This window comes from Megalobrama amblycephala, linkage group LG8 (genome assembly GCF_018812025.1).
Source record: "Megalobrama amblycephala isolate DHTTF-2021 linkage group LG8, ASM1881202v1, whole genome shotgun sequence".
NCBI classification, from domain to species: domain Eukaryota; kingdom Metazoa; phylum Chordata; class Actinopteri; order Cypriniformes; family Xenocyprididae; genus Megalobrama; species Megalobrama amblycephala.
Genome location: NC_063051.1, coordinates 30,494,574 through 30,522,389, shown reverse-complemented (window position 1 = coordinate 30,522,389; position 27,816 = coordinate 30,494,574). Strand labels below are relative to the sequence as shown.

The 27,816-nt window shown below is 38.9% G+C and overlaps 1 protein-coding gene across 3 annotated transcripts in view; it reads left to right on the top strand.

Moving 5' to 3' along the window:
• The window catches only part of iqca1 (IQ motif containing with AAA domain 1), a 57,708-nt gene extending 30,410 nt beyond the window's left edge, over positions 1-27,298 (top strand). For 2 of the 3 annotated variants that reach the window (XM_048200482.1, XM_048200480.1), the window contains 10 exons: positions 2,110-2,216; positions 2,495-2,593; positions 7,953-8,017; positions 8,402-8,484; positions 10,941-11,048; positions 20,016-20,215; positions 24,109-24,195; positions 25,642-25,819; positions 26,298-26,536; positions 26,629-27,298. In XM_048200482.1, coding sequence (XP_048056439.1) covers positions 2,110-2,216; positions 2,495-2,593; positions 7,953-8,017; positions 8,402-8,484; positions 10,941-11,048; positions 20,016-20,215; positions 24,109-24,195; positions 25,642-25,819; positions 26,298-26,536; positions 26,629-26,784 — 1,322 coding nt within the window. In that variant the 3' untranslated portion in view covers positions 26,785-27,298. The remainder of the gene's footprint in view (positions 1-2,109; positions 2,217-2,494; positions 2,594-7,952; positions 8,018-8,401; positions 8,485-10,940; positions 11,049-20,015; positions 20,216-24,108; positions 24,196-25,641; positions 25,820-26,297; positions 26,537-26,628) is intronic. The other variant, XM_048200481.1, reaches the window with a different exon arrangement.
• Positions 27,299-27,816: the final 518 nt, after the last annotated feature.

Here is a 27,816-nt window from a genome sequence, read left to right as displayed (position 1 = left end):
GTGCACAGCCCTGCTGGTTATTAAAGGGTTAGTTCATCCAAAAATGTCATTAATTTCTGCCATTAATTACTCATCCTCATGTTGGTTCAAACCTGTAAGACCTTCATTCATCTTCAGAACACAAATTAAGATATTTTTGATGAAATTTGAGAGGTTTTTTTTGGAAACACTTTACAATAAGGTTCATTAGTTAAACATTAGTTTTGTATTAACTAACATGAACTAACCATGAGCATTACATTTGTTACTGTATTTACTAATCTTTGTTAACATTAGTTAATGAACAGTTGTTCATGGTTTGTTCATGTTAGTTCACAGTGCATTAACTAATGTTAACAAGATTTTAATAATGCATTAGTAAATGTTGAAATTAACATTAACAAAGATTAAAAAATGCTTTATAAGTGCAGTTCATTATTAGTTCATGTTAACTAATGTAGTTAACTAATGAACCTTATTATAAAGTGTTACCTTTTTTTTTTTTTTTATCCCAGAATTTTTTTATCCCATTCAGAAATACCAGTTCTTTGGCAGAAACGGCACTTCATTTTGTCAGTAAAAGCCTCTAAGTCCACAGAAGAACCAATCGAAAGATGTGAATCTAATTGTATGATTTCAAGATGGATAACGGTGTGCATATGAGCCGCTTTCAATTGCCGAGCTGCAAGTTTTGATCATGTTTTGTCCATCGTTACAGCGACACAACAGTGTTCATTTTGCTGCTGTAAAACTGACAGAAATGGATGTTGTACTATGTGTTTTTGTCCAGAGGTGGACTTAGAGGTTTTTTTATCCCCCATAGAAAGCAACATAATTACTGTCATTCAAGGTCCAGAGAAGTAGTAGTAGTCAATACTGTAAAGACAATTATCAGTCGGCGTTTGGACGTAAAACACGGAAGCTCTGAACTGAGTTCACTGCATCAACTGCGTAGGAGAATGACAGGGTAGAGAAGAGATTGTTGAATAAAGTCATTATTTTTATTTTGTTTTTGCACACAAATAGTATTCTCGTCGCTTCGTAGCATTAAGGTTGAACCACTGCAGTCACATGAACTGTTTTAACGATATCTTTACTTCCTATCTAGACCTTGAATGAAGGTAATTATGTTGCTTTCTATGGGGGATAAAAAAAAACCTCTTGGATTTCATCAAAAATATCTTAATTTGTGGTTCGAAGATGAATGAAGGTCTTATGGGTGTGGAACGACATGAGGGTGAGTAATTAATGACAGAAATTTCATTTTTGGGTGAACTAACCCTTTAAAGGTCATGGATTTGATTCTCAGGTAATACGTGAACTGATAAAAATATGAAGAGTTCAAATGCAAAAGCTGCTAAACACCACCTCCGTCAAAATGAGATAATGATATTGAGCGAATGCTCTCCGCACATTGTATACGTTCATCAAATATTTGCGCTTCAAATCCGCTAAATCCCAGCTTCAGCCCATTCAGAAATACCAGTTTGTTGACAGAAACCGCTAAACGCCACTTCATTTTGTCAGTAATTAAAGTCCACAGAAGTACCAACTGAAAGACTGCCAAATGTAATATATTTTAACACAATTTCATAAATGTTTGTCCTGGACAGTTTAGATTAAGTTTGCTGGGTTTTTTTCTGTGCATCTCTATGATATGCAAATGAACAAAACAGGGAAAAACAACTTCAGACTCATTGTGAGGTCAGGCCCTGCCAGTCCTTTTCCAGTTTCCAAATCAACCTGGCGTTCTGCCTTTAGCCCGGACAGGAAGTGGGTGGAAATGGGTTTCCCGTCAGGATGTGGCGCGTGAGAGCGCAGCTCGGAGTACAATCAAACTCTGAGTTCTCACCCAGACTACAGCACCTGTGCTTCCTCTACGCTCCACACGCAGGAGGTCCGACTGAAGCCTACCAGACCTCTCTCAGAATTGTTTCCTCTTTTACACACAGTGCTGACTGATGTTCTCCTGACTATACTCTGATGCTTTGTGTCCAAGTCGAATTTGTTTTCACATGTCAGAGATGTCTGTATGTTCTACTGTTTTAGATATATGATCATATTATCACTGTTGTTGCAATTTAGTTTTATATAAATCATCATCCTTTGTGGATTTGTTGTGCGTTGCAGAGGTTTGGCATAACCGAGATGAAAAACAGAACTTCCTTCAAAGTTTCGACGCTCAGTTGGTGCGGGAGGAGAAGAGATTGGAAGTTGAAGAGGAGCTCAGAGTTCAGGTGGGAGCAGAGCTGTCATCAGGGGCCTGTGATGAATAAACACGTCTTTAACCTGCCAATAGTATGAAAAGCGGGGCCCTCAGCTTCATAATTTTGTCTCGGACCCTCACGAATTCAAACCCTGGTTGGGAGTAAAGAAATCAACACTCTTTCTGCACTACATTTTATGAAAGTCATAACACTCTATGAAAACAAAACACCTCAGCTCTTTCACTTCCCTTGTGCCTCAATTCATTCCATCTCATTTTTTTCCCTCTTTGTTTTTATCTTTGTCTCAGGTGGACGAGCTGATGAGGCAGGAACTGAAGAACCTTAAGCTGGTGGTGGACAGAGACAAGGGAAAGAAAAAGAAAAAAGTCAAGAAAAGTAGTAAAAAGGTGAATGGCAGGCATGCATGCGTCTTCCTTTGAGATAAGACCTTGTGCGTATTTTAAATTCTCTGCACGAGTGACGGTGTACAGATGCTCAGATGTTGCTCAGATTATAGATGGTGGCTGGCCTGTAAAACCCTGTAATGTGTCTTTTAGTCTGGATGGATCCAGATCTTAAGATATACTCTGTGTTTATGCACCTTGTGCGAGAGGCCCCGGGGTCATACAGTGATCTGCCCTCTTGACCAGGAATGTGGTCTGGACAGAGAATTAGTAAAGGTGTCCTGCCCTCCTCGGCTTGTGTTTTGATTGGGCCCCTATTCCCCACCTTCTCTACCACACACACACTCACACATGTTGGGTTTCCATGATTTATGGGGACATTCCATAGACATAATGATTTTTTATACTGTACAAACTGTATATTATATCCCCTAACCTTAACCCTACCCCCAAACCTACACTCTAAAAATGATGGGTTGTTTCAACCCAAATTTGGGTCAAATATGGACAAACCCAAAAATTGTCCATTTTTGACCCAAATTTGGGTTGAAACAACCCAGCATATTTTTAGAGTGTACCCATCACAGAAAACGTTTTGCATTTTTACATTTTCAAAAAACATCACTTAAAGGTCCCGTTCTTTGTGATCCCATGTTTCAAACTTTAGTTAGTGTGTAATGTTGTTGTTAGAGTATAAATAAAATCTGTAAAATTTTAAAGCTCAAAGTTCAATGCCAAGCGAGATATTTTATTTAACAGAAGTCGCCTACATCGAACGGCCAGTTTGGACTACATCCCTCTACTTCCTTCTTTAATGACGTCACTAAAACAGTGTTTTGACTAACCTCCGCCCACAGGAATACACAAGAGTTGCGTTTGTAGAGTGTGTTTGTCGCCATGTCGTCGAAACGCTGTTATTTTCATCCCGCAGTCCAATCACCGGGTCTGATTCCGGCTCAAATTGATAGGGTAAAATTAAAGACATGTTTACAGTAACACTGAGCGCGTGCATCTCCACGTTATGGTAAGAGGCGTGACCTTTCCGGGCAAGGTGCGCTAAGCTGCTGTCGAATCACAACACAGGAACCGCTGGCACAATCAGAACTCGTTACGTATTTCTGAAGGAGGGACTTCATAGAGCAAGGAAGTCATCAGCCCGTTTTTATGACAGAGGAAACAGCGGTATACAGATAAGTAAATCTGTGAAAAATACTGTGTTTTTTAACACGCGAAACATGAACATGTTATATTGCACACTATAAACACAATCAAAGCTTCAAAAAACCACGAAAAACGGGACCTTTAATATGATTTATAAACTGTTTTCCTCATGGGGACCAAAAAATGTCCCCACAAGGACAAGGATTTCGAATATTGCCATTTTTGTGGGGACATTTTGTCCCCATAACGTAGGGTATACCAGGACCACACACACACACACACACACACACATATATATGGCAATATATGACTAGAGGACCAAGACATATGGTAAAGTACACAATGTACGTAGAGTCTTAGGGCCCTATTTTAACGATCTAAGCACATGGTCTAAAGCCATAGTGCACTTAGGGCGTGTCTGAAGCCAATTTTTCTAGTTTAACGACAGGGAAAATGGTTGGCGCACCCTGCGCACATGGTCTAAAAGGATTGTCCCTATTCTCTTAATGAGTCATGGGTGTATTTTGGGCGTAACATGCAATAAACCAATCAGAGTCTCATCTCCCATACCCTTTAAAAGCCATGTGCGCTTGCACCATGGCGTATTCGCTATTTACATGGTGGAATTTGCAATTGGAAAAACTGAACGCTTCTCTAGTGAGGAAACGGATGTGCTCGTGCATGAGGTTAAAGCGGCGAGCAGACCATCTACGGGACAAGCCAGATTCCACCAAAGCATTTTTATCTTCATGAACATAAAAATAATCTTTTATATTGTGATCCTTTTATTTTTAATATTTGGCATGTTTGTGTGCTGCTGCGCGTCCCTGTGTGTGTATCAAGCAGAGTGTTTGCACGCCTATAGCCTCATATTACTAACGCAATTTTAAATTAAAAAAAAAATAAATAAATAAATAAATACTGCGTCATTGACTTCAGAGCAGGTTTTTGTTGGTCAACGGCGCAGTCGATTTCAGTTCCTCAAAATAGCAACACGCCAACAATGCACCTGAACACACCTCGTTTTCAGACCAGCACTCCCATGGGTGAACAGATGGGTGCGAGTACATTTGCTATTTAAACAACATAGCAATGGAACTATTTGCCATGTTTTTAATAATTGCAACTTTAGCTCCTACTTTACTTCTTATAACTGACTTTATATCTCACAATAGGGCTTTTCACACTTGAAATAGTTAACCCTGGGTCATTCTAAACCCCGGGTAAACGGAATCCTGGGTTATCTTGCATCCTGGGTATTCAAAAAATGACGTTTCACAATGTACATTCCTAAACCCTGGATTAACGTTCTTATTTGCATATTTGCGGTTCCATTGTCATTGATTGGATAAACGCAGCATGTGCCCTGTTTACATGAAAGCTCCAGCATTACTCATCCTTGTATTGCCGACTGTACTCGAGTTTATACTGAATGGACATTTCTGACTATAAAAATACGAATGAAACGTTCTCCACTCAAATTGTCATGTTTTCTGTCAGCATTTGATATTCCTCCTCTCAAACACTGAATTTACAGTTTATATACAATGCGCAGTGTTTCTGTGACCGTCCAAAGGAGGAAAATATGAGTATGTGATTGGTTGTCTGTTTCTAAGCGCCTAGCTGTAGTATTGCAATGTGGAGTTAACACCGCAAAAGCTCCGGAGCAGGGTTTCATAACCCTGGATAAAAAATCAGTGCTGCTAACCCACTTCTAAATTGCAAGTGTGAAACATTGCTTTACCTGGAGTTAAAAGCAGGAAAAAGCAGTGAAAAGCCTTAATGTGACTTTACATTTTTGCAATTGCAACTTTGTTTTATCATGATTGTGACTTCATATCTCACAATGTGACTTTATTTCAACTTCATCTTACTTTTTATTTTACTCTGAAACAAAAATAGCTGACCTGGAAGCAGTATTTTAGGAATGTTGATACGTCACGCCTTACTAAATCATGGCAGCCAATACTAGACACAATAATATATATATAAAGGTATAGATCTGTGTGTGTATGTATGTGAATATGTGCGTGGCTCTGTTTAACTGTGACCTGTAAATATATGTGAATAAATAGGAGACCAATCCATCTCTGTATTTCCTGCAGTCAGTCAGAATTGTGTCTTCTCCAAAACAAGAAGCACAGAAAAAGGCCTCATTGCATGCCTGCACAAGAGCTAGAATTCATCAACAACATATTTGGCACCCTGCTTGTGTTGCTTTACGCTGAGAGGGTTTGACAGCTAAATCGGTCACAGACGCTGTCTGTCTGACGCGTGTAATTTATACACAAAGATGCTTTATCATTAATCATTCTGCAAATGCATGCACACGCAAACCCCATTCAGCTCCGTTGGTGTAAGACGAAATTCCAGCTTTTAATTCATCTCACTAGGTTTGCACATTGAGCTTTGTTGGAATTTTGAAACACATTCAGGGAATTTAGGAAGCATGCAATTTGGGTACAGCTAATTGAATATTATGCAACAGGGAGGGTTTGTTTGTTAAATGGACATGCAACGCCTACGCTGAGCTAATGCTAGCAGGAGTTCACCCTGTGTGTTATATCATTGCAGGGAGAAAGTTTCCCGATCTTAATATCACTGACTAACTAACTCCTGACCTGCCAAAAAATGATCCAATATTCTCCATAAAACTATTCTGGGGAATCACAATATGTTCAGTCCAGTGATTTCTGAGAAAATGAAGCAAGTGGCCATTTCCTATTCCTCACGGAACAAATATTTAGAACGTTTGGTAACATATAATTCGTGGAAATACCTGGCTGCCAGTCCTGCTCGTCTGGTTCTGTTGTGGTTTGGAAAAGCCCTGCACTATGGCAGGTTATTCCAGGGTGTCTCCAGCAGCATAAAAACAACTGCACTGAAAGTTCATTCTAGATAATTAGAGAAACAGATCTCTTGATGTTTGTTATGTCAAGTCACCAGATGATTTTCCACATTTTGGATGCAAGCACACTGTACATTGTAGGGTCAGAAGATTTAATATACCGAAACTTACACTCTGGGTTAAAAACAACCAAAGTTGAGTTGAAAATGGACAAACCCAGTGATGGGGTTGTTTTAACCCAGCAATTGGGTTAAATGTTTGCCAAAACTGCTGGGTAGTTTTATTTAACTCAACTATTGTTTAAAAATTACTGCATTTCTTGCTTAAAATGAACCCAAAGTATGTTGGAAATTAACATTTATTAATAAGTTTAATGAATAATAATTAAACAATAAACATAATTGCTTATTAATAAATGTTCACCATTTGATTATTATAGTTTCCTCTAGTAATTATGTGTCTGATTTTTAATTTCCAACATATTTTGGGTTCATTTTAAGGCAGCCATATAGTCATTTTTACACAATATTCGAGTTAAACAAAACTACCCAGCAGGTTTGGCAAACATTTAACCCAACCACTGGGTTAAGACAACCTAGAATGCTGGGTTTGTCCATTTTCAACCCAACTTGGGTTGTTTTAACCCAGCATTTTTTAGAGTGTACCTTGGTGTTAAAAGGAAAATAAACTTTCTTTATAGTCTGACATTAACCTAATCACACTTTGATTCATGTTATTTCAAATATAACATCGGTAAACTCTAAAAAATGCTGGTTTAAAAACAAACCAAGTTGGGTTGAAAATGGACAAACCCAGCGATTGGGTTGTTTTAACCCAGTGGTTGGGTTAAATGTTTGCCCAACATGCTGGGTAGATTTATTTAACTCAACTATTGTTTAAAAATGACTATATGTCTGGATTAAAACCCAAAATAGGTTGGAAATTAAAAATCAGACACATAATTACTAGAGGCAACAATAATAATCAAAAGGTGAACATTTATTAATAAGCAATTTAATAAATGTTTATTGTTTAATTATTATTCATTAAACTTATTAATAAATGTTCATTTTCAACATACTTTGTGTTCATTTTAAGCAAGCAATACAGTCATTTTTAAACAATAGTTTGGTTAAATAAAACTACCCAGCAGGGTAGGCAAATATTTAAAACAACCCAAAATGCTGGGTTTGTCCATTTTCAAGCCAACTTTTGTTGTTTTTAACCCAGCATCTTTTAGAGTGTACTCATATGTACATCATATGACATACTTTACTTCCCTTGTCATTCTTGATTCGTAATTATTTTCATCTACTGTTGTCCATAACTAAAAACACATTTTCTTTGCTTTAGAAAAAAAAGAAAGGGCGGAAGACTGGAAAGAAGAAGAAGAAAGAGAAGGACCTCACAGCTGACAGGTTTGAATAAATAAACTGGTTCAAAATGCAAAGTCTGTTATAATGTAGTTTAATCTTTGCTAAAAGACCATATTCGACCCCTGCCACTGTTTTCGGTTCGGAGATGTCGGTCATACGTTAAACAGCCATGAACTGTGAGAGTTCTCAAACAGAGGGATTGTGCTTCTGGTAAGTGCTGGAGTGTTGTAAATGTCAGGGTTTGGAGCTCAGGGGGTGACTGGCGAGTGTCCATGTGGAGCACAAGAATTCACGGCTGGCTCTGAACGCTGTGATGTAATAGAAGGTTGCGTCAGATACACAGCATGACTGATCAGTTTGCAATGCGCTTTCTGTTTATCTCTCTTTCAAACGTTCTCTCTACCTCTCTGTTTGTCTTCCCTCTAGGACCATTGAATCTCTATATGAGGAGCTTGTTCTGGAAGGCTTCATAATCAGGCCAATGAACGTCAAGTTGTCAGATTACATAGGTAAAAAACAAACACCACTGAGATACATTTCACATCTTTTTAGTTTTTAACATTCTGTAACAACTTGTTTCACTTTCTTAAAGGGATAGTTCACCCAAAAATGAAAATTATCCCATGATTTACTCACCCTCAAGCCATCCTAGGTGATCCATATATGACTATCTTCTTTCAGACAAACACAATTGGAGATATGTTTAAAAATGTTAAACTTTTCAGTCGTCAAACGTTTCAAGTGTCAGCCAATCAGATCACCTTATTCAAATACCCTAGCACAGACGCTAGCCAATTGCTTTCATGCAACACCGGAAAGTAATGCAATTGGCTGTTGTCACTATGACAGTCGCATCAGCACCAAGCTTCAGACACACCCTCCGTCAAGCGTCGACGCCCCATGTGAATGCAGCGTAACAGTCTACTAATACTCTAATGAGAGTTAGTTGAGATGAAGTTGTAAAGTTACTTATAGTTAGTAGAAGGTCTAAAGTGGACTATCAAAAATGTGAAGTTATTAAATAAAATTAATTAAAGTTAAATTAAATTTCTTTTTTTTTTTAGACCTGTATATTTTGGTCAATGACGCAACGGGTCATTTTTTTGTCCAAAGGCCTTAATAATAAAAAACAAAGATATGACATCCAAAGTATGTAAGGTAGTACAACTAGATCTCTTTTATTGAATCCAAAAGGTTTTAATTATATTTTGCTTCATATAAAGGTATTTTAAAGATTTTGAAGTGTCAAAAGGTCATTTGGTTTAATTGTCCAAAGGCCAATACAGCCATTTAATTTGTGATTAAAATATCTTAATATGTAATAAATGTATATATTTTTTATTCTGGCATGATTTTATAACATCATATATCAACATAGTGCAAAATGATATTAAAATTATGTGCAGAAGTCGTTGCTTTGTATGAGAAAGAATGAATTTCACTGATGTCATTCGGAGTAACCAATATAAAGGGACCATTTTGGATCAAGTCATGCGGTCAATATCACGTGACAGGATGTGACATCATTCAGACGCCTGCAAAGGGCCACATGGTCATGAAGCAAAGTAACTAACTCTCTTTTAACTATTTGAAAAATTCATGTTTTCACTTGTTCATACGCATGTCCCGAAACATCAGGTCATTCGGTGCAATCGCTATAAAACATGGAAAATGTTATAATATTTTAAAAACTTGTACTAAATATAAAATGTTCGATTGTCCTTTTGCTAGCTAGCTAGATATCAGCCTGTTAGCATTGTTTGAAAAATATCGTCATTCGGTGTAACCAAAAGTGTCATTCGGTAAAACCGAAATTTTGGTTAAACCCAATGACTTTTTTGGTGACAAATTTTGTCCATCTTGTAAAAAATGACAAAAGCAGTGTTAATTGATTATATAAAAAACACATAATCTCATTTTTTAACACTTAATAAAACTTCAAATTAATTATATCTCCATTATGTTTTTGTACACTTTTAAAAACCTTTATAACCTTTTAAAAGCATATTTAATTTATTATAACATTTGTTTAAATATTAATTTTGGGGGCAAATGCATGATTTATTTAAATTTATATTTTTTTTATGTTTCACTGTCACTTTTATTATTATTATTATTATTATTGGTCAGACCTTATAGTTCATAGTTGCCAGTGATACCAGGAAAGAGTAGATCTTAGTTTGGCACAAGAAGTTCACGGCCTCTTACGGATCATTCTGTCCCCTCTGTTTCCTGGCACAGTGTAACGCCACATGAAAACAGAGACTCTTGTGCCAGTTCAATGGCTGTGGTCACACTTATCAGGGCTTCAAACTGCCTCTGAAGTCATTTGTTTGCTAAACATTTCAGTATTCATGCTGATAATTCTTGGGATTAATTAGTACAGCTCAATCACATGAAGTGCATAAAGTCCAGTCTGGGAGCGAAAGCTTTTCATGTGTTGCCAGTTGTTACATCTTACAAGCACATTGAAATCAGACAGTTGCATCGGTGAATCAAGTTTTCCAAGTTTGAATCAAGTGATGATGAAAACTTATGATAAATGCATCGCCCAAGGGTTCAGACTGGGGTTTACTGCTAAAGGGACTCGATCACAGACACGTGTACAGTGCTGAATCACACCCCTGTGAACGTGCGCGTGTGTGTGTATCACAGTGGATTTTATGACTCATCAATTGTTCAACTGCGCAACATAGCAACCTAATGTTGCTGTAAAATGGCACAAAATGTGAAGCCTTAAAATTTTAGTTTCTGTTTAGGTTTCTCGGGAAGAGGGTGAGGCGTTTAAAGTATAGAAACCACATTGACTGTTATGTGTTGGAAAAACTTTGTCATTCTGACATTGTTTTTTTTTTACATTCCATGGAAACTGTGTAACATGCAGTGCTGGCAAGCAGCCATTGATGTCTGATGTTTGATGGCATATTTAAACCAGTATGGCATGTATTTTTCCTTGACTCTCTAGGCGAATACAGTTACTTGGGCACAACACTGCGGCAAGCAGATATTGAGCCCATGCCATCTCTCTCTGACGTCAGACAGCTCATCGCACTTTATGGCATCCTCCCTCTGGGTGAGTCAGACCTAGTCAACTCTGCTTCTCTCTTTAGTCAGCATACAGATGTTCAAAAACACCTGGAAATGCCTGTCATCACTATAATGAAGTCTGTTGTGCCAAAATGAGAGTTAAATATTAGGGCTGGGACAATAAATCGTTTAATCACGAATTGAGAAATGATTCTGAGATTTTCTGAATGCATCGCGATTCTCTCTCGAATCGATTCTGACAGCAGATGGCACTGCGTGCTTTACAAACAGCCGTACTTGAACTCGATACACACACCACTTGAACTTTCTATAAAATAATCATGGATGGACTTCATTGACTGATTGGAGGATGGATGGATGGATGGATGGATGGATGGATGGATTGACTGATTGGAGGATGGATGGATGGATGGATGGATGGATGGATGGATTGACTGATTGGAGGATGGATGGATGGATGGATGGGTGGATGGATTGACTGATTGGAGGATGGATGGATGGATGGATGGATGGATGGATGGATGGATGGATGGATGGATGGATGGATGGATGGATGGGTGGATGGATTGACTGATTGGAGGATGGATGGATGGATGGATGGATGGATGGATGGATGGATGGATGGATGGATTGACTGCTTGGAGGATGGATGGATGGATGGACTTCATTAACTGATTGGAGGATGGATGGATGGATGGATGGATGGATTGACTGGAGGATGGATGGATGGATGGATGGATGGATGGATGGATGGATGGATGGATGGATGGACTTCATTGACTGATTGGAGGATGGATGGATGGATGGATGGATGGATGGATGGGTGGATTGATGGATGGATGGATGGATGGGTGGATGGATTGACTGATTGGAGGATGGATGGATGGATGGATGGATGGATGGATGGATGGATTGACTGATTGGAGGATGGATGGATGGATGGACTTTATTGACTGATTGGAGGATGGATGGATGGATGGATGGATGGATGGATGGATGGATGGATGGATGGATGATGGATTGACTGATTGGAGGATGGATGGATGGATGGATGGATGGATGGATTGATTGGAGGATGGATGGATGGATGGATTGACTGATTGGATGGATGGATGGATGGATGGATGGATGGATGGATGGATTGACTGATTGGAGGATGGATGGATGGATGGATGGATGGACTGACTGACTGATTGGAGGATGTATGGATGGATTGACTGCTTGGAGGATGTATGGATGGATTGACTGCTTGGAGGATGGATGGATGGATGGATGCATGGATGGATGGACTTCATTGACTGATTGGAGGATGGATGGATGGATGGATGGATGGATGGATGGATGGATGGATGGATGGATGGATGGATGGATTGATTGGAGGATGGATGGATGGATGGATGGATGGATGGATGGATGGATGGATGGATTGACTGATTGGAGGATGGATGGATGGATGGATGGATCGACTGATTGGAGGATGGATGGATGGATGGATTGACTGATTGGAGGATGGATGGATGGATGGATGGATTGACTGATTGGAGGATGGATGGATGGATGGATGGATGGATCGACTGATTGGAGGATGGATGGATGGATGGATGGATTGACTGATTGGAGGATGGATGGATGGATGGATGGATGGATGGATGGATGGATCGACTGATTGGAGGATGGATGGATGGATGGATGGATTGACTGATTGGAGGATGGATGGATGGATGGATTTATGTATTTATTTATTTAGATAGTCTTGGCTAATCTGCAAAGTTTGGTTCCCGTACTAAAAACTATGCATTTTTATAACTTTTTACGTATCTCTTCTGGGTCAAAACGGACCCAATGCATTATAAAGCACCAAACAACTTGAAGCTACAGTATGAACAAGCTTTTGCGGGTAAAACACCACCATTGCGCTCATGAGCCTCTAGGGTACTTTATAGTGGTTCACATCAATTTTTTAGCAGCAGCACTATTAGATCCATGTGCACATGTTTGTGTGTGTGTGTTATTGGAGATAATAGAACACACCCTGTCTGCCCTTCTGAACTGTACTTGACCCTACTAAGCAGCGCATGCTCTTTTGTAACTTTCTCTGGAGCGAACGCTTCATTGCCATAGCAAGCGCCGGTGTCCCGTATCACAGTATCAACACCAACATTCACTCTATACACTCACTTCTCATCTAATAACATGGGCTCAGTGGGATCAGCACAGGGATCAGGCCAGATCAGACACACTCTGCCCTGGTGGGCTGTTACCTTAACAACACTTTGCAGGGAGAGTTAGATTGTCCCTCAGTGATTCCTGGCCCTAGGCAGAAGAGGGTTACCACAGTGCTAAAACAAAGACACCTCAGTCAGCAGCAGCAAAACAATCACATAAAGAGTCAGGACGTCTATATCCCTAAAGATCTCTGTGGTGTGAGAGAGTGTGATGTCTCTCCAGAGGTCTGTCATCACAGCAGTCCCAGAGGAGAGTGACAAAGTGCCGTCTTTGCAAGCGCAAAACTAGATTGCTCTCAATACAGCAAAAGCATAGGGAAATAAATCAAAATGCATATAATAGATCATATTGTAAACAATTCATCCATGCATATGTTTCAAAAGTAGAAAACATTTCAATATCTTTTGTTGTTGACGTCAAAGACTGTGCCTCATCAAACAAGAAACAATTTTACCTGTTACTCTGCAATATGACTACTACTAATACAATCCACGTGTTTTTTTATATGTTAGAATGGTAAATGTTGTTTACAGCCTGTGTCGCACTGATCATTTTGCATATTTTTTGCCCTTTGGAGTTCATGGTTCATTCTGAATCATTTCAGTGTTTGATTTTATTGACTTTTTTTAGTTGTCCTTGAAGCAAAACAATGAAAGAGAGGAAAGATGGGTGTTTAAATGGTTAATTATTATTCCACTTTCTCACTTCTCTCTGTGCGTGACATAAACCCTAGCCTAGTTTTCTGAATGTTTTTGATTATTGTTCCCTCTCTAAGAGCGATTAATACAGCCCTGGCCTGAGGTATGTTTCTCTGTGTTCTCACTGCAGAGATCAAGTCTTGTTAGATCTACCCACTAGAAATGATTTCCTTGCATTTCTTGATTTTCTTTCTTCAGCTTTTATCTACCCATCCCTAGAAATATAATCACACCATTTTACAGGGTGGACTAGTGTTAAACTGATTTGAACATATCAAAGCCAGCAGCAGCTAACTGAGACAGTGTGAAATTCATGAACTATTCACCATGATTAAAACAACCATCTTGTAAGTGGCAAGTTTCTCACAGTGCTCCTCATTGTCCTTGTCTGTAAACCATTTATACTTGATAAACATTGCAGGTATTCTGAGGTCAAATGAACTTCCTCCATAACACAATGGCCCTTTTAACAGAGCTGTTGGGAGAGATTAGGAAGTGTAATTCAATTTTGGATAATCATGTTTAAATTGTGGTGCTAGGGAAGTGTACACGCAGATACATACACATCTGTACACAACTTACAATGCACAGTAAATGTATGCACTTCGCTGGTGATGGTGACGTACATACTTTAGATTGTGTAGGACTAGGTGGGAAATGTTAATAACCTTTGAAACCTTTTCTATGTGTGACCCCTCACCCAGGTCCTACTCGCCCCACTTTGCGTGGGCCTCGAACCTGGGTCTCCGGCCTGGTAGTCGGACGCTTTAACTTGGAGGCTGAAGGCTGCAACCCTTAGTGTCAGTCGCTAGAACACCTCTTGTTATCAGAGGAGTGAGGTTTACTCACATAGTAACTACTAGCTGGCCTCCACTCACTCCCCTAAAACTCACTCCCATCCGGGTCACGGCACCAATGTAACCCCTCTAACCCAGGTCCTACTCGCCCCGCTCTGTGCGGGCCTCGAACCTGGGTCTCCGGCCTGGTAGTCGGACGCTTTAACTTGGAGGCTGAAGGCTGCAACCCTTAGTGTCAGTCGCTAGAACACCTCTTGTTATCAGAGAAGTGAGGTTTACTCACATAGCAACTACTAGCTGGCCTCCACTCACTCCCCTAAAACTCACTCCCATCCGGGTCACGGCACCAATGTAACCCCTCTAACCCAGGTCCTACTCGCCCCGCTCTGTGCGGGCCTCGAACCTGGGTCTCCGGCCTGGTAGTCGGACGCTTTAACTTGGAGGCTGAAGGCTGCAACCCTTAGTGTCAGTCGCTAGAACACCTCTTGTTATCAGAGGAGTGAGGTTTACTCACATAGTAACTACTAGCTGGCCTCCACTCACTCCCCTAAAACTCACTCCCATCCGGGTCACGGCACCAATGTAACCCCTCTAACCCAGGTCCTACTCGCCCCGCTCTGTGCGGGCCTCGAACCTGGGTCTCCGGCCTGGTAGTCGGACGCTTTAACTTGGAGGCTGAAGGCTGCAACCCTTAGTGTCAGTCGCTAGAACACCTCTTGTTATCAGAGGAGTGAGGTTTACTCACATAGCAACTACTAGCTGGCCTCCACTCACTCCCCTAAAACTCACTCCCATCCGGGTCACGGCACCAATGTAACCCCTCTAACCCAGGTCCTACTCGCCCCGCTCTGTGCGGGCCTCGAACCTGGGTCTCCGGCCTGGTAGTCGGACGCTTTAACTTGGAGGCTGAAGGCTGCAACCCTTAGCGTCAGTCGCTAGAACACCTCTTGTTATCAGAGGAGTGAGGTTTACTCACATAGCAACTACTAGCTGGCCTCCACTCACTCCCCTAAAACTCACTCCCATCCGGGTCACGGCACCAATGTAACCCCTCTAACCCAGGTCCTACTCGCCCCTCTCTGCGCAGGCCTCGAACCTGGGTCTCTGGGGTGGGAGTCAGACGCTCTAACAGGGAAACAGGGAAGCTAAAGGCTACAACCCCTAACGTCAGCCGCTAGAGCATCTCTTGAGATCAGAAGAGTGAGGTTTACTTGCACAGCGACTACTAGCTGGCCTCTGTTACATATGTAACACAAATGTTCTTCCTCAAGGGGGTGCTGAACTCCCCATTAAACCACATGCAAAACTCTGACGTCAAGACATGCTTTAGAAAATAGCCGCTTTTCCACTGTCAGACCGAATGGTCCCAGTATAGGTCATAAACCTAGTTAGTTAGTTTTTATCACTCTGATGTAAGTTCAAGTATTCGTCTTTTTTATATATATATATATATATATATATATATATATATATAAAAGTTTGGTTTCAGTTCGTTTTTTGATGCTATAAAAATGTGACATGATGATTGACAGCAGAGATTGACAGCTTCTCTGGTAAAAGTGTTCAGGTGCTGTATCTTAATAGCAGTAAGCTAATTTAATTACTTTAAAAATATACTATTTCTTACCTTTTAGGTTTAATGCAAAATGCAGCAGCATCTTTTGGCATTGCATCCTTGATACTTTTCAACTACAAAAAAAGTAAAACATCACAAACTCATCCTTTTCCAATGTGCAAGGGATTAATAATAGCACAAAAAACATGCACACTCACAAAATAATTATTATAATTATACCATGTTGACATTTTCACTGATTTCAACCTACCATTTATTTTTATTTATTTATTTATTTGTTTGTTTGTTTGTTTTTTGGTCAACAAGCAAAATTCCATTTGCATCATTTTGCACAGGAAAGCATGAGAGTTACAGGTACACACATACAATTGTACATATGCATGTACACATACATAACCATACAAAATAAAATAATTACAAGATCATTCAAAAAAAAAAATAAATAAATAAAAATAAACAAGAAAAAACTATGATTTCAGACACTTTAATTCTTATCTTGTATATTATTTTGGATAGTAATTGAATTAGGGTGTAGCCTATGCCCTGCTCATGCAAACACAGCTAGCACAATGCAGTTATTTTTCTGTTTATATATCGCCCCCTGCTGCTTATAGTCCTTAAAGCGTAAGGGTTCCGGGTTGATTTATACTTATAAAGTTATCACTGAGATGATGAATAAGAATGAAAAATTAATTCTGACATCATTTACGCACCCTCATGTCATTCCAAACCCGAATGAATTTCTTTCGTCCATAGAACGCAAGATAATTGTACTGCTCTTTCTATGAAATTACAATAAAAAGGGACTAATGTTGCATCTGAAATCCCATACCATCTGAGTAGGTACTACATTTGAATCTGAACTTTGTGAACGTTAAAAAGTATGTTCTATATAGTATGAGTATGGGTAGAGTGAATGAAATTCAGTACTATATCCGTGTCATTACTGTCACGTGACTTACCAGCATCAGTTGCGTCACTTTGCCACCATTCACAAATCTATTGAATGCACACTTCAGAATCTCGACAGAAGTAGTTGGACATCCGGGTACTTTTCGCCAGCTTTTTTTGAGCACTATGTATTCGGACATACTACTCTGTTGGCGTACTGTTTTTCGCATACTATATAGTAGGGAAGTATTCGATTTCAGATGCAACGTAAAGCCTTGTTTATAATTCATTTCATGAACATTTTTATTAAACATGGACCTTTATTTTCATTTAAATTGGCTTATTTTTGCTATAGTAGGCTCATTTTGTAAAAATATGCAATTAATTTGGACAAGTGCAAACTGGGTGCCGGTGTAGTGACTTACCCTACATGTATTCACAATCATCTTTAATGTAATTATGTGTTAAATTAATTTTTAAATGTCCAGATATTTCAGTTATAAATAAAACAAATTAATGATGTTCAATTATTCACTTAAGGCGAGACACCTCATGTGAACAGGGTAAAAAAAAAAAAACTAATAGATATCACCATGCTTCCCCAGCTGATTAATAACATTTCAGAAAACTTGTGATACAAAAAATGTTTGCAATTTTTAATATAATGTGTAAATATGCAAATGAGCCATTGTCTAATTAAATAAGTGCTAATTTGCATACATTTCTAGAACAAAAATCTGAATATTGGATGAAGTCAGATTAAAAATTCTCATTTAATTTGTTTTTGACAGATTAAATTCAAAGGTTTTTACAGTGAGAATTTTGGATATCTATTTGTATCACTCCATAAATCAGAAAATACTATCAACAGCCAGAAAAAAAAAAAAAAAAAATCACAATTTTTCTAGGAATAAAATGTTGTATAAAATCAGGCAAATTATATATCAACAAATCCCTCTGTAAAATCCTTCAGAATATCCGAATGTTCACTATATATAAGCATTTATAATATTCATATTAGTTACTCTAATTTTTGCAATAATTTTTTAAGATGAACATATAGAGAAATTTAAGCTATTATTCATTTCCCCTCCAGTGAGTATTTTTTATCATTAAGTCAGCGATCTGAACTTGAGAACTGATTCGTTCTGATTTGCGGATTAATCATTTACAGCAGTTTTGTGAACTGATTCAACTTATTCACTGAAAATCCAACTCAAAAGATTGAATCAGACATGAACTCTCATGAACACAGTGAGGAGAGACGGGTGGATGCCAAGATTTTCAGTGAATAATGACTTAAATAAAGATATCAAATATGGACCACCTGTATACTTTTGGAACTCCTTGAGAACAGAGACGCGATATCGCGCAGCACCTGTTATATGCAAGCCTCCCTTCTGAGCGGACATGTTTTTGTTTGTGTGAATGTGTGTGTGGCCGGATGTTTGTGTGCGCACTGGTAGTCATATATTTGTGTTTGCTTCTGTTTGTGTTTCTGTGTGGTCTTGCCTTCATGCCAACTCACTGCATCCTGAGCTCTGTCCAGTTGGAACCTTTTTACTATGGCATCTCACACCACCTGTGTCTGAGCTCCAGAGAGCTATTAAACTATTGTTCTTCTATTGCTGAGCTCCGGCAGCCAGAGCAATCAACCTTCGCTTACATCTGACTTCCTAATCAAATGAATATAGAGTTTGCAGGGAGTTCCTCTCTGTCTTTAGATATAGATGAATGATCGGGTGCGGTGCATTAGGGTTTAAACAGCTGGAGTCAAAGGGGATTTTCCTTCTTTGGTAGAACAATATTATATTATAACAAATTACCTGGCAATACTCTTGAGATGACTCTGAAACAGTTACTCTTATTCCACTGATGCATACAGATTGTTATCTGATATACTGCAGTATAATGTCAGGAAAATTAATGATGATAAATGAAGACGACAAAAGTGTAGGAGGTCAAGATCGATAATGAAAACATAGGGATATAGAACACAGAATATGCAAGATATTAAAGGATTAGTTCACTTCGGAATTAATATTTCCTGATAATTTACTCTCCTCCATGTCATCCAAGATGTTTGTCTTTCTTTATTCAGTCGAAAAGAAATTAAGGTTTTTTGAGGAAAACATTCCAGGATTTTTCTCCATATAGTGGACTTCACTGAGGTTCAACGGGTTGAAGGTACAAATGTCAGTTTCAGTGCAGCTTCAAAGAGCTCTACACGATCCCAGACGAGGAATAAGAGTCTAATCTAGAGAAACCATCGCCATTTTCTACACAAAATGATCACGCGTGACCTTTCCAACATGATTACGTAATGCGTGGCACATCACAGAGCAGTGCAATATGAGCATTTGTGGTTAAAAAGTATATACATTTTTATTTTTTTTACAAAATGAGCGATGGTTTCTCTAGATAAGACTCTTATTCCTCGTCTGAGATCATGTAGAGCTCTTTGAAGCTGCACTGAAACTGACATTTGGACCTTCAACCCGTTGAACCCCAGTGAAGTCCACTATATGGAGAAAAATCCTGGAATGTTTTCCTCAAAAACCTTCATTTCCTTTTCGACTGAAGAAAGAAAGACATGAACGTCTTGGATGACATGGAGGTGAGTAAATTATCAGGAAATTTTAATATTTTAATATTAATTTTCACTGGGTTAAAACAACCCAATCGCTAAACAAACTTTGCTTTGGCCTGATTTTGTTCAAATGACATCACACCAGTTCTTTCTTTGATTTCTCTTGAAGTATATCACATTTAAAATGAACTCTCACTGCTTCTGGTCTCCACAGGCTCTCAGTGCGTCCACGAGAGAGGTCCCCTAATCCGGGCTCTGCTGCTTACAGGACCGGCAGGTGTTGGGAAGAAGATGTTGGTCCATGCCCTGTGCAATGAGACCGGTGCGAACTTATTCGACCTCTCCCCTGCAAAACTAGCTGGCAAATATCCAGGCAAAAGCGGACTGCAGTACCTCCTGCACATGGTCTTCAAGGTGAGGGAAAACCATCTGAGTCCTCTCTGAAAATACCTTCTGGGAATATAGAAAGCCAAGATTCTTAGAAAGTGAAATGTTTAAATTCTTCAGCACCGCATATCATAAAAACTGATAGGATCAACATACGTGATTGATTGCCATGCATACTGTCAAGGATTTATCGTCAGGATCATCAATTCATCTTCTATAATGGAGTGAAATGTCAGGCTTTGCGTGATATTTTTCTGTTTATGAGAAATATTCCGGCATGACTTCCAAACATAAACACTAATGCAAATGGAAAAACGTTCCACCCTGTGTCAATGTGGCAACAAAATACATCTAGAAAGAGGTTGTTTACTTGCTGTTTAACATTTCAAGAAGTGTTTAGTACTGTACATAAATAAACTCGCGTGTTTAACCTAAGAGGCCAGATTGTATCCCTGTATCACCTCTTCCGTTTATTAATAAAGCTTTAGTATGAGCATGGACAGATCGTATCAATATATGGCCAGGATAGTTTAATGTGACCATATTTGTGTCCTGTAAGAGAGGGAAATACCAGGCTCGGAAGTTTTACTTGAAGAGCCGTTCCTGAGAGCATCTGGCACAGCAGATAATCAAGGCAGGATGAGGCAGGAGGATTCTGGGATTCTGCACTCAGCATTGTGTTGGATGGTGGTCTTTCAGCGCCTCTCCTAATGCATGTTGGGAATAAAAACAGGTGCCAGCATGATTTCCTGTTTTGAGATGAATCACTTCTCCAATTTCCTGCCCATTGCAAAGCTCTCTCTTACAAACATTGGAGAAAGGTTTTATTTACATGTATTTAGGGAAGTTAGTTTGTGGGTACTGTTCCCTCTAATCTGTGCAACCGCATACTTCTGATGTTGCTCCCGTGGAGGCCTAAACAAATCCGACTAAAACAAATCCACAAGCTCAAATACGGATGGGAAAAAGAGCTTGTGTTTTCTTGAATTACAGCAAAATGAATGAGCAGCATTTCAACAATATCCACATATCCACTGACTTTCATTATGGAACAAAATCTGGGAAATTTTGTGTGGAAATATGCAGTGCTGATTCGTTTGATCACTGCATCATAAAACAGAAGCTGACAGAGATTTCAGGTTAAAGGGAGTTAAAGGGGTCATGAACTGCATTTTTTAAAATATTTTATAATGCAAACTTTCTCTCAGGAAAACAAAATGAAGCAAAACCATTCTACTATACCATCTTACAGTATATACAGTGGGTACGGAAAGCATTCAGACCCCCTTAAATTTTTCACTCTTTGTTATATTGCAGACACTTGCTAAAATCATTTAAGTTCATTTTTGTTCCTCATTAATGTACACACAGCACCCCATATTGACAGAAAAACACAGAATTGTTGACATTTTTGCAGATTTATTAAAAAAGAAAAACTGAAACATCACATGGTCCTAAGTATTCAGACCCTTTGCTCAGTATTTAGTAGAAGCACCCTTTTGATCTAATACAGCCATGAGTCTTTTTGGGAAAGATGCAATACATTTTTCACACCTGGATTTGGGGATCCTCTGCCATTCCTCCTTGCAGATCCTCTCCAGTTCTGTCAGGTTGGATGGTAAACGTTGGTGGACAGCCATTTTTAGGTCTCTCCAGAGATGCTCAATTGGGTTTAAGTCAGGGCTCTGGCTGGGCCATTCAAGAACAGTCACGGAGTTGTTGTGAAGCCACTCCTTCGTTATTTTAGCTGTGTGCTTAGGGTCATTGTCTTGTTGGAAGGTAAACCTTCGGCCCAGTCTGAGGTCCTGAGCACTCTGGAGAAGGTTTTCGTCCAGGATATCCCTGTACTTGGCCGCATTCATCTTTCCCTCGATTGCAACCAGTCGTCCTGTCCCTGCAGCTGAAAAACACCCCCACAGCATGATGCTGCCACCACCATGCTTCACTGTTGGGACTGTATTGGACAGGTGATGAGCAGGGCCTGGTTTTCTCCACACATACCACTTAGAATTAAGGCCAAAAAGTTCTATCTTGGTCTCATCAGACCAGAGAATCTTTTTTCTCACCATCTTGGCAAACTCTATACGGGCTTTCATGTGTCTTGCACTGAGGAGAGGCTTCGGTCGGGCCACTCTGCCATAAAGCCCCGACTGGTGGAGGGCTGCAGTGATCCGACTGCATCTCTGGAGCTCAGCCACAGTGGTCTTTGGGTTCTTCTTTACCGCTCTCCCCAAGGCTCTTCTCCCCCGATAGCTCAGTTTGGCCGGACGGCCAGCTCTAAGAAGGGTTCTGGTCGTCCCAAACGTCTTCCATTTAAGGATTATGGAGGCCACTGTGCTCTTAGGAACCTTAAGTGCAGCAGAAATGTGTTGTAACCTTGGCCAGATCTGTGCCTTGCCACAATTCTGTCTCTGAGCTCTTCAGGCAGTTCCTTTGACCTCATGATTCTCATTTGCTCTGACATGCACTGTGAGCTGTAAGGTCTTATATAGACAGGTGTGTGGCTTTCCTAATCAAGTCCAATCAGTATAATCAAACAGAGCTGGACTCAAATGAAGGTGTAGAACCATCTCAAGGATGATCAGAAGAAATGGACAGCACCTGAGTTAAATATATGAGTGTCACAGCAAAGGGTCTGAATACTTAGGACCAAGTCATATTTCAGTTTTTCTTTTTTAATAAATCTGCAAAAATGTCAACAATTCTGTGTTTTTCTGTCAATATGGGGTGCTGTGTGTACATTAATGAGGAACAAAATGAACTTAAATGATTTTAGCAAATGGCTGCAATATAACAAAGAGTGAAAATTTTAAGGGGGTCTGAATACTTTCCGTACCCACTGTATATACGTATACTATGCATAGTATGCAGTTTTATGCATGCAACAGAATGACCTTTTAGGCCAGTGGTTCTCTATTGTTTTGATGCCAAAGATCCTCAAATACGATGATCCTCTTGTGAGGGATTTTCCCTCCTAAAATATGAAGGCAGCTAGATATTTTATGTATAAATATATACCATAGTCCTATATACTGGGTGAAATAAAATATATAAAATTAGCTCAAATATTATCTATAAAACATTGACTTAGAAGTGCATCTGTTAGATGTATAATCCAGAAAATAAACATTTAACTTTCAATTCATTTTCATTTCATTTAGTTGTATAGCATTTTTCAAAGTATATATCTTTCCAAACCAGTTTTAAAATGTAACAGCAACAGTCCTAGAAAAAGAGAATACATAATAATGATTTTTTTTTTTTGTTACTGTTTAAAATGTAGCTGTTACGTGTAGCTGGTAGAGAGACGAGGCAGATACGGATTTCCACAATTAAGACAATACTTTAATAAACTCAGGCGAGGAGAAACCAAACATACACTTAACACAACAGAGAACGGACAAGGAGTGCAGGGAGTGAGTGCATATATAAAGGGAGTGATGATAATCAAGTCCAGGTGCAGGTGATGAGTGATGAGGAGCTGACGAGGGAAGTGAGTGCAGGTGACGAAACAGGAGGATCATGGGAAATAGAGTCCAGGGGAACAAGGGATCTGTAACAGTAGCACCATCAAAGCACCAACATTTTATAAATAATGTATATTTTTAAAATGCATTAGTATTGATATTAGTAAAAGTAGTCTTTTATATAACAATATTGTGGTGCTAAGATGGCCAAATGCATGTTAGAAATCAGTTCAGAAACAACAAACATTCGAGGGAACATAGTCTGTGCGGTTCATAAACTTCCGTTAAACATTAGCGAACTGAAGGCATTGTTTTCAGTCGAATCATATTAAAGCCTGCACTCACTTCACTGATGTGCTACTGTTTCTGCTCTGGCTGATAACTGATTGTTTGTGAGTGAGCCGATGATTGTTTACCGTTTGACCTGCGTTGAACGTTGTCGTGTTTTGGCAGGTGGCTCGCCAGCTGCAGCCCTCAGTCATTTGGATTGGAGATGCTGAGAAAACATTCTACAAGAAAGTTCCAAAGCTGGAGAAAGAGGTTTGTCTACCTAACATGTCAGCTTACACTCATTCACAGTCATTACAACACTTACTAAATAAACACAACTTTGAAATCTACATATAAGTCTAATACCAGACCATCAACTGTTTTTCACTTTTTTAGCCCTTTATTCACAAAATCCAATTAATGTATGAAGTCAACCCATTTTTTAAAGCCATTGTCATTGTGAGGTGGTGGACTCTGCTGTCCTCTTGTGGTTAACGATGTAGATACACTGTGCTAATATTAATAGAGTGATGACTTATTTTTATAGACCGACCCAGAAATTAGCATCAGCCTGATTCCCTCAACAAAAACCCAGTAGGATTTTTCCATTGGCTTTTTTACTATTTAAAAAGAGCATTACGAGGCTGTGAAAGTGTGAGTAGATGAGATTACCTGTTCGAATGATGACGCTTAATGTCCCAACAACCTCTGTAGTCCCTTTTAGCAACTTGTTAGCAACTAAATGCTTTTCTTACTTGGTATTTTTGTCTTGTTTTCAGTCAAAATATCTCAAAATTCTTAAACCAAGATGCATTTTCTATACAAGAAAAATGACCTAAGATGTTTAGAGTTGTTTCCTAGGGCGGAAAAAATATATAAATTAAGTGCATTTTGCTAATAAAATTATCTGCCAGCAGGGAAAGAAAAAAAAAACCCGTTTGCATTAAGATTATTGTTCTTACCCCATTGGCAGATAATTTTACTAGTTTTAAGCAAAATGCACTTAATTTATTTTATTTTATTTTTTTTACCCCAGGAACAAGACTAAACATCTTAGGTCATTTTCTTGTATAGAAAATGCATCTTGATTTAAGAATTTTTAGATATGTGACCCTAGACCACAAAATAAGGGTCAATTTTTTTAAAATTGAGATTTATACATAAACTGAAAGCTGAATAAATATTTGGCCGAGATACAACTATTTGAAAATCTGGAATCTGAGAGTGCAAAAAAATCAAAATATTTAAAAAATCACCTTTAAATTTGCCCAAATGAAGTCCTTAGCAATGCATATCCACTCACAAAAATAAATGTTTGATATTTATGGTAGAATTTACTAAATATTTTCATGGAACATGATGTTTACTTAATATCCTAAAGATTTTTTTTGCATAAAAGAAAAATTGATAATTTTGACCCATACAATGTATTGTTGGCTATTGCTACAAATATACCCGCCCGACTTATGACTGGTTTTGTGCTCCAGGGTCACATATTTGTACTTGAAATAAGACAAACATACTAATTTTTTGCAGTCATAGAATGAAACATGAAAATATCTTAAGCTTGTGTTAACCACAGACCAGATTTCAGGCATTTAATGAAAAATAAATAATATTGACAAGAATCAGGATGATGGAAGCCGAAGTGCTAAAATGGCCTACAAAAAATATGTTTTCTTCAGTTCAGCTCTTTCTTAATCTGTTCATTTCCAGATGGAACCGAAAAGACTAAAGAAAAACCTGCCGAAGGTCCTGAAATCTATTAAACCAGAGGACCGTGTGTTAGTGGTGGGAACGACACGCAGACCTTTTGATGCAGACATCAAACCCTTCTGTAAAGTTTACAAGAAGATCATTTTGATCCCTAGACCAGATTATGCTTCAAGATTTAGTAAGTATTCATCTGTTTATTTAATATAATACTGAAACTGCTTTCACATATTAAAGGGTTAGTTCGCCCAAAAATAAAATTGTCATTAATTACTCACCCTCAAGTCGTTCCAAACCTGTAAGACCTTCATTCATCTTCAGAACACAAATTAAGATATTTTTGATGAAATCCGATAGGTTTCTGAACCACACATACTGTAGGCAGCAATGTTATTGCGCCTTTCAAGACCTAGAAAGGTATTAAAGACGTCGTTAAAATAGTCCATGTGACTGCAGTGGTTCAACCTTAATGTTATGAAGCGACGAGAATATTTTTTGTGCGCAAAAACAAAACAAAAATAACAATTTCTTCTCTTCCCTGTCAGTCTTATATGCTGTTGACGTTGTAAACACAGTGCGGCACTTCCGGGTTCTACGTCAGAACGCCGGCTCATTATTGGGTGTGAATAATCTTTTATGAATTTATCTGTTATGTTTAGCTCTGTGGAAGGAGCTGCTCCAAGCCGGTGGTGCTCAGTTGGGCCCTAAGCTGGACCTGAGCTCTCTAGCTAAAGTTACAGACGGTTACACTCAGGGTCACATTCTTCAGGCCATCCAGACTGTCCTAAACTCTCACCGCCTCAACCAGCAGACCAAGAGACCCCTCACTGCTGTGGAGTTCATCCCTCCTCTTGCAAGGCAAGACCCTGTCTACAAAGAAGAGGAGGAGGCCTTTAAGGTCAGTATTTTTAGGATGCTTTCTGGAGGAATGCATGTGTTGAACCAAGCTTTACGGATTGTAGATTATGTTTGTATTTTCTGCATTGATAGGCGTGGTACAGCCGGACACCTCTGGGCAAAAAAAGGGCACGAGCGGCCAGGGCCAGTGAGGAGGCGGCAGATCTCAAGAAAGGGAAAACAAAAGGAGGAAAATTACAAAAGAAAGGGAAGGAGGGGAAGAATAAAAAGAGAAAGAAAAAGAAGTGAAAAATGGAAATGGATACATCCAATGAGAGCCAAAATAAAAATACAGTCGCAGTTCCTCTTCTGGCCAGCAGAGAGCATTAGCACATCTCCCAAAGAAAAGAAAGTCCTTTCCATTGTTTCTCAACTAGTACATTTGAACTGTGTTTTTCATTTGTTTTGTTTTGGAAATGTAAAAACGAATTAATTGTACTCATTTTACAAACACTTTGGATTATGTTGGTTCTCATCTATGTGTTTTGTCAGCATCATGTGTCCTCTTCAGTTGCATTTTTGGGTAATTATGATATTTCTTACTTGAATTAAGTATCTGGTGGACTGTGCATTAGTACTACTGTAGATTAAAGTTTGACCATTGGGGAAAAAAATTGTTTTATCACTGTGTAGAGTGTAAGTACAAAGCTGGGATTAGTCTTTTTATCTAATATTTATTTTGCATTATTTTATAATTCGATCTGTATAAATGTGTTTGATGAACCTGACCTGAAGCCATTAAAGGACAAACCTGAACCTGAAATCTTCTCTCTTGTTGATGTCCTGAAATGATACGCATTCAGACTCTGATACTGTAGTCCATGAACATGTTTGCACACTTAAATCACACTTAAAAATGTATAAATGCACACTTTTCATGTAAAAACATTCAAGATCATAGCAATAGCAAACCGTCCACAACCATACAAATTACAAATTCAACAAAATCAAGTCCCGCCCTACACTTTTTCTTGTTTAAAAAGCCATTCTCTCGAATACACGTCACAATAGGGAAGAAAAGACTATTACAACTTCCGTTTCATGCCGATTTAAAGGGTTCACCCAAAAATGAAAACTCTGTCAACATTTTAGTCCAACGTATGCATTTCTTTCTCCTGCTGAACACAAAAGATATTTTCAAGAATGCTGATATTTCCCATTGACTTCCATTGTATTTTTTGTCCATTCAATGGGAACCAACATTATTCAAAATACCTTCTTTTGTCTTCTACAAAAAGCAAACGCCTCAATCAATCCCTCAAACGCAAGCAAGAGCACCTT